Source organism: Archocentrus centrarchus, chromosome 14 (genome assembly GCF_007364275.1).
Source record: "Archocentrus centrarchus isolate MPI-CPG fArcCen1 chromosome 14, fArcCen1, whole genome shotgun sequence".
NCBI classification, from domain to species: domain Eukaryota; kingdom Metazoa; phylum Chordata; class Actinopteri; order Cichliformes; family Cichlidae; genus Archocentrus; species Archocentrus centrarchus.
This window is the reverse complement of record NC_044359.1, coordinates 12890927-12898631: the sequence shown is the minus strand read 5'-3', so window position 1 is coordinate 12898631 and position 7705 is coordinate 12890927. Positions and strand designations below refer to the sequence as shown.

Genomic DNA, 7705 nt, shown 5'->3' with positions numbered 1-7705 from the left:
ACAGCAAATACGAGCACAGTCGGGCAGGCAGAGAAAGCTGGCCGCCGATTGGACGAGCAGCGCTCTCAATTCAAGAACGCATCTGCTTGGACAAATCTGATTGGTGGAGGCGTTAAAGGGCAATTCCGTTGCAGTAAGCGAAGCGAAGTAGTTACACCGGAGGCAAGAATTACTTTAGCTTATCGATTGGTATGCTCTCAGTAAAAGCCCACCGGGGAAATTCAATCACAGTGCGGGAATTAAAGGAGGTTAAAGCCGCCTCATTTAATTTACCCATCGTTTTATTAGGAACAGACTTTTGGTTACTTTTACCGTCATCTTTATGATAGATTGAAGTCTGTGGAAGACCATGTGTGACCAAATTACACAAGTAAACCTGCCAGTAAGCAATAAATCAAACATAAAACATCGACTCAAGTCCATAGATAAGTCATGAGACATGAATAATAAAATAAGTACTGACGTGATGAAAAGGAATCAAGTAAATTATTTAGGGCCTTTTTCTTTTATATACTGACTGTTTTATCCAGAACTCTCTGGCCACTTCATTAGGAACATCTGTTAACATAAATATCTAATTAGCCAATCACTGCAGCAGCTCCTTGCGGGTAAGATTACCTGCTAAAGTTCAAAGCGAGCCCCAGAATAGTTGGTGCTAGATGGGCTGGCCTGCGTATTTCAGAAATTGATGATCTGATGCTATTTTCCCACACAATCATCTCTAGGGTTTACAGAGAAAATGCTTTGTTGATGCCAGAGAATGAGCAGACTGTTTTGAGCTGATAGGAAGACAACAGTAACTCCAACAATCACACAACCAATGTTTGCAGAAGAGCATCTCTAAATGCACATCAAACCTTGAAGCAGATGGACTAAAGCAGCAGATCACAAGGTACCACTCCTGTCAGCTAAGAACAGGAAACTGAGGCTACAGTTCACACAGGCTCAACAAAATTGGACAACAGAAGATTAGAAACACACTTGGAGGCTGAACTCCAGAACTTCCATCAATCCATTTTCTTCCACTTATCCTTTTCAGGGTCACGGGGAGGCTGGAGCCTGGCATTAAAAAAAAAGCATTCATCATTCAGGATGCTGGTGGTGGTGCAACATTGTGCGGGATATTTTCTTGGCACATTCTGGGCCCCTTAATACCAACTGAGCATTGCTGAAACACCACAGCCTACCTGAGTATTATTGCTGACCATGTCACAAAGCTCAGACCATCTTAAACTGGTTTCTTGAGCATGACAGTGAGTTCTCTGTACTTAGATGGCTGTGGAGGCCATCTAAGTACAATGTAGTAAAATTGGATAAAGTCAAAGTTAGCAGTTCATTAATGTAAAATTACAGCAATTACAAAAATACAGCAGCCTGCGTTTTTGTAATCACTGTAATTCCACTGTTAAATAAACTGTCTGTCCTGTTTGCATTTACAAGCATGTCTGATTGGTGGGACATCACTTGGAGCTCTCAGATGCGCTTATCCAAAATCACTGTTCACTGCTTTGGCAAGGTGCTTAGTAAGCGCAAAAAACTGACATATGTTAACAGGAAACTTCAAGCAGAAATGTTTATGAGTCTAACCAGCACATCCTTCCTCTACTACAACACAGCAGTTGAAAAACAGGACTGGATCCAGGGCCTGTGGTTAAAGAGTTTGTGATGCAAGTGTGCAGTTTATATCCTGTGTAACCTCTGAGTGGTTACAGAAACATATCTGTGAAAAGTGTCCTGCAGTACTGATGACAATTATATATTTAAGGATTTTTAAATATGTATTTACAACTGTTAACCTAAAACTTTTACACCAAACAGAATGAACAATATGTTGCATTTAAGGCATCAAGTGTGCTTGTGTTTGATTTGATGCAGCTATACAGTACGTATACACAAAAATGTAAATCAGCAATCCGTATATCTTCCTCTGTTTATATAACAAGTCAACTTGATGTGAATTAGTTAATAAGGTCCTTTCATCCTGTGGTCAGGCAGCCACTGTGCATCCCATCTTTCAGCATGCTGCACAGTTCAGGCAGTCTTGCAAATTATCACAATCCATCCAGTTCTGCAGTAATTTTAGCTTGGCCCGTCACAGTGTCATGCCTGGTCACCACCTTCATCCATCTCTGCATCTGCTGGAGCTGCATTTTCTTGCTCAGGGTCACCCGGTAGGACATCTGTGACTGTCTGGATGAGCTCTTCAATCTGCTCCTCTGATAACCGTTCTTCACTCTCTTCTACAAGCTGAACACAGAAAGAAACTTAAGACAATGCAACACTAGAGCCTACTGATCTGATTTTATCTTATTTTATTTATGTGTTCTGAAGCTTTTGATGAATCACGATTTACAATCAGCAGATGAAGTTTACCAGCTTTCACGAAAATGTAGATGCTTGAACGTTCAACAGGGACAACTAGTCCCTGAAGTGCCCGGAAACAATGGAAGAGATCTGTAAAAGCTCTACAGTTTAATGAAAATTGTTAAACTGATGGCTGATGAAAGGCTGATGAAATCCATATATGATTAAAAGCACCAAAACAGCCACTCAGTGACTGCTCCATCAACAGCTGTGTTAGACTTTACAGGCTCACTTCATCAGTGCATTATTCAGCACATTTTGCTGTGGCAAAGAACAACTCAAACTACATTTTTTTTTTTTACAGTTTGGATGAGCCCAGATTGCTGCTGGGACACTGTAATCTATTGACTTTCAAACTGGAGGTGTTATTTTCATCTGCAATTCGACAGGTGTATAAAATCAAGCACAGAGGAACGCAGACTGCTTCTACAAGCATTTGTGAAAGAACGGGTCACTCTCAGGAGCTCAGTGAATTCCAGCGTGGTACTGTGATCAGATGCCACCTGTGCAACAAGTCTAGTCGTGAAATTTCCTCACTACTAAATATTCCACAGTCAACTGTTAGTGGGATTAAAACAAAGTAGAAGCAACTGGGAACAACAACTCAGCCATGAAGTGGTTACATAAAATCACAAATACGGTTAGCGAATGCTGAGGTGCATAGCGCACAGAGGTCTCCAACTTTCTGCAGAGTCAATAACTACAGACCTCCAAACTTCATGTGGCCTTCAGATTCGTTCAAGAACAGTGTGTAGAGAGCTTCATGGAAAGCTTCATGGAATAACAAAGTAGTTATCCCCAGCATAAATTGTATCCCTGGAGAGCCCGCAGAGGAGGAGGACGAGGAGGCGGAGCCAGTTGCCATGCCTTACGCTTCCTTCCAAAATTTGGGGAATTTTGGCGATTATTCCTTTTTCCTACCAAAAACTAGAGGGGATACACAGTTTATGAGGTAGGACAATAAGTGTGCATTATAGCAGGGGACACAGATTTTGGCAGATGGACAAACAGCCTGATAAACTGTGTATCCCCTCTAGTTTTTGGTAGGAAAAAGGAATAATCGCCAAAATTCCCCAAATTTTGGAAGGAAGCATAAGGCATGGCAACTGGCTCCGCTTCCTCCTCCCCTGCGTGCTCTTTCGGGTGTGGATACAATTTATGTCGAGGATAACTACTTTGGCACAACACCTGTCAGGACTTTTTTTTGGTCTTCACTCTTTGTGCTCAGTTTTTTGGCTGCAAACATATTTGTCCCTGTTTTTTCACTTTCTTCATTCCCTCATGTCCATTCCGATAGTTTCATCAGTCTTCCTCCAGGAATTTGCTGACATTTGTGAGTCCTTATATGATGCTTTGATTGTTATTCCTGATTGTTATTCTCTGATAAAGTAGTCGGAAACGCACAAGGACGGAACAGGTTAATCACAACGTTGCGGCTGCGTGGACCCGGGGAGTAGTCACGTTTCTCCAGAGGTGAACGTCAGGTTACGTCGGTTCAGAGCGACTCTGCCGCTTTCTCGTGCACGTGCACACACACAGCTGCCTGACGGCGCTCCCGGCTTAAATTCAGAGAGCGGAAAAATGATCAATCCACAAGGTTTTTAAATAAAATGACAAATAAGAAAAGAAAGGTAATTTTATCTATAATTTCAGTTAGTTTTAGTTAGTTTTTAAACTCACAATACAGTTTTAGTTAGTTATCGTTTTTTTCCTTTTAATTGTAGTTTTTATTTATTTCAGTTAATGACAATGTTTTTTCAATTTCAGTTTCATTAACTATAATAACCCTGGTGGAGACGTGTTCTCTGGAGTGATGAATCACGCTTCTTGGCCTGGCAATCCGATGGACAAGTCTGGGTTTGGTGTTTGCCAGGAGAACGGTACTCGTGTGACTGCATTGTGCCAAGTGTAAAGTTTGGTAGAGGGGGGATTATGGTGTAGGGGTGTTTTTCAGGAGTTGAGCTCAGCCCCTTAGTTCCAGTAAATGGAACTCTTAATGCTTCAGCATACCAAGACGCTTTGGACAATTTCATGCTCCCAACTTTGTGGGAACAGTTTGGGGATCACCCCTTCCTGTTCCAACATGACTGCACACCAGAGCACAAAGTAAGGTCCATAAAGACATGGATGAGTGAGTTTGATGTGGAAGAACTTGACTGGCCTGCACAGAGTCCCGACCTCAACCTGATAGAACACCTTTGGGATGAATTAGAGCGGAGACTGGATTTCTTGTCCAACTGACCTCACAAGTCAAAAATTCCCAGAAACACTCCTCCAATCTCATTATACATCCTGTATAATGACAATAAAGTCATTCTATTCTATTCTAAACCTTGTGGAAAGCCTTCCCAGAAGAGTTGAAGCTGTTACAGCTGCAGAGGGTGGGCCGACATCAAATTAAACCCTATGGATTAAGAATGGGATGTCACTCAAGTTCATATGTGTGTGAAGGCAGATGAGCAAATACTTTTGGAAATATAGAACATTTAGAGGGACTATTTCTGGCTTGAGAAACTGAATACTCCCTGATGCAGGTCATAGAGATGTGTGGAACAGACTTACAACAAACTACACTGCCATGTTCATTGTAATGAAATAATATTAGTTCAAATGTGATGGTCACTTTATTTTTCATTCTGTCTGGATGTCTGCAGACATCACCTGACAGAGCTGCATCTGAGATATAAATGTAACATTAATTAAATCAAACTGAGTATTTCCAGTAGATGGAACGGCTCTCAAATGGCCCTGCTGTGTGCCACATGTGAGAAAGGACAGTTTCAATGTTCTGACCTAAATTTTATTTTCTTTGCTCACTGATTAATGTATGTACTCTAATGGAAAAGGTTAACATTTTCTAACACAAAGTTCTTGATTGTTAAAACAGGGACCCAGAACTACTGTAGAATGATCTGCCACGTTTACCAACCTTACTGAGACTGATAAATAAAAAAAAAAATGTTGCTCACACCTAGCTTAGTTCATTGTTTTGGATTTTTGTGAGATTTTTTTTGGCAATAAGAAAAAAAAGCAGAATATCAGAAGACCTATTAAGCTATTTGTAATTAAATACATAAAGTTTAATTTAAAAGAAATCTAAATAGATATGGTGATACAATTTAATTCAAAAAGACTCACAAGCTGAATTTCCACTGCAGTCTGAGGCCGGTGGTTCAGTAGCTGCAGTTTTTCTGCCCTGATGTGGGGAAAATAACAAGTACAATTACTGTTAATCTAAAAGGTGCTGTACGTGCTTCTCAGGCAGTATATAAAGTCCTCTTGAAAACATAGATGACAGGTAATGTGACAGTCCGATCTTACTGACTTTGTGAGTTTGTGAGGCATCATAGTGGTGAGAAACTCCTTGACAATCTCAGGACTCTGTCTGCTGCAGGGCGTCTTTGACAGGTACTTCAGCGTCTGTGTAGAAATACAAACCAAACAGTGGCCATACTTTTGAAAATGTGTAAATATGATATTAGGGGGCAGACAAGGGCATGCAGAGAACATGTGCTGACCTCATACATGATGGTGTTGAGGTTCTGCTGCCCAGCGCTGTGTTTGTGCTTCCCACTGTCCTTCCTGTGCTCCTTCAGGTCTGTGAGGAGTTGGAACACCTGAGAAACACACAGATAAACAAAACTGTCATCTGTTTGACAAATTATTCTGTTAACTGACCACTGAAAACATGGAAGACTGAAAATATGACCTTACCTCATAATTGCTGAGCATAGCGGCATTAGCATTTTTCCTGAGAACAAGAAAAAAGGGCACATATAAGCATTTGTTTTTTTATCTTAGTGGATGCAGAATTTTCCCACAAGGTGTTCATTTAGTAAGCAGCCCTTTCACAGATGTTACTGAGGTCACATGTTGACAGTTCGCTATAGGTTTTTATAGACCTAACTGCAACTAAAATCATTTATTTATATATTACAGTGGACTGCAATCTTAGATTTACTTTATTTGATTTGCAGTGCCACATACATTCACTGGTCACTTTATTAGGTACTTTATTAAGTACTAGGTTAAACCATCTTTTTCCCTTCAAAACTGCCTTAATTACTCATTGCACAGATTCAATAATTCCTCAGAGATTTTGGTCCATATTGACATGATAGCGTCATACAGTTGCTGCAGATTTGTTGGTTGCACATACATACTTTAAATTCTGTTCCACTCCAAAGGTGCTCCATTGGACTAAGATCTGGTGAAGAAAATATCCCCCACACCATTACACCACCACCACTAGCTTGAACTGGACTGATCCACGTGTTCATTGATTTTTTTTTTTTTTAACAACAGTTTAATCATCTGAATGTTGCAGCAGAAAATGTGACTTATCAGACCAGACACCTTTTTTTTGTCTTCTGTTGTCCAATTTTGATGATGTGCGTTCAGAGACGCTCCTCTGCATACCTTTGTTGCATTACTGTTGCCTTCCTATCAGCTCAAAGCAGTCTGGCCATTCTCCTCTGACCTCCAACATCAACAGCACATTCTTCCCCCAGAGAACTGCCGCTCACTGCATATTTTATTTTTCAGACTATTCTCTGTAAACCCTAGAGATGGTTGTGTGGGAAAATCCCAGTAGATCAGCAATTTTTGACATACTCAGACCACTCCGTCTGGCACCAACAACCATGTCACGTTCAAAATCACTTAAATCACCTTTCTTCTCCATTCTGATACTCAGTTTGAACAGTCTGAGCCAACATGTTTTCACGTACATTGAATAAAAATACTTTCTAGCCATGACATCTGTACCAGCGATGTACTGACTGTTCATCTTTACAGCGGATCTATATTATGTTCTAATCAACTTTCTGCTGCGTTTATTTTTTTTCTAGTCATATTAACTGGAAAATGTGGCTAAAACCTCACGCAGATCCCAACAACTGAACCGGAACTTAAAATACAGTGACGCAGCTGCTGCACCTTAAACCACAGAGTTTAGCCGCAGGTGAAATAAACAGTATACACATATTATATTTAAACTCAATGGAACTGAAATCGAATTAAATTTTAATTTAAACAGTAATCTTACACTTCCATTTCGCCTGGTGCGTTGCTCGATTTCAAACGTGTCCGTGTGGAAATGTTAGTCCGTGTTAAACGTTCCGTGGGCTCTTGGATGTAAGATGGAGGGCAGGTAGCGATAATCTGGTAAAATGAAGCTCATTCTTTGGGTTTTTGGTTAATTTGGCTTCAGGTTAATGTATGTGGGGAAAATAAAATAAATTCTGTTCATTTGTACTTTTTTTCTTTAACTATTAAAATCAGTCTATTCCTCCACTGTAATCTTTGCTTTGTGCTGCCCTCTACTGTTCAGACTATTTGA

At 40.4% G+C, this 7705-nt stretch overlaps 1 protein-coding gene across 1 annotated transcript; it reads right to left on the bottom strand.

Annotated features, from left to right (window-relative positions):
- Window positions 1-1256: 1256 nt before the first annotated feature.
- Window positions 1257-7463, bottom strand: LOC115792346 (DNA-directed RNA polymerase III subunit RPC9-like). Its single transcript, XM_030746841.1, has 6 exons — window positions 7412-7463; window positions 6079-6115; window positions 5883-5981; window positions 5690-5784; window positions 5503-5560; window positions 1257-2247 (listed from the first exon to the last, which is right to left on the bottom strand). Exons 1-6 carry the CDS (start codon window positions 7417-7419, stop codon window positions 2101-2103), a joined length of 444 nt encoding a protein of 147 aa, XP_030602701.1. The 5' UTR covers window positions 7420-7463; the 3' UTR covers window positions 1257-2100.
- Window positions 7464-7705: the final 242 nt, after the last annotated feature.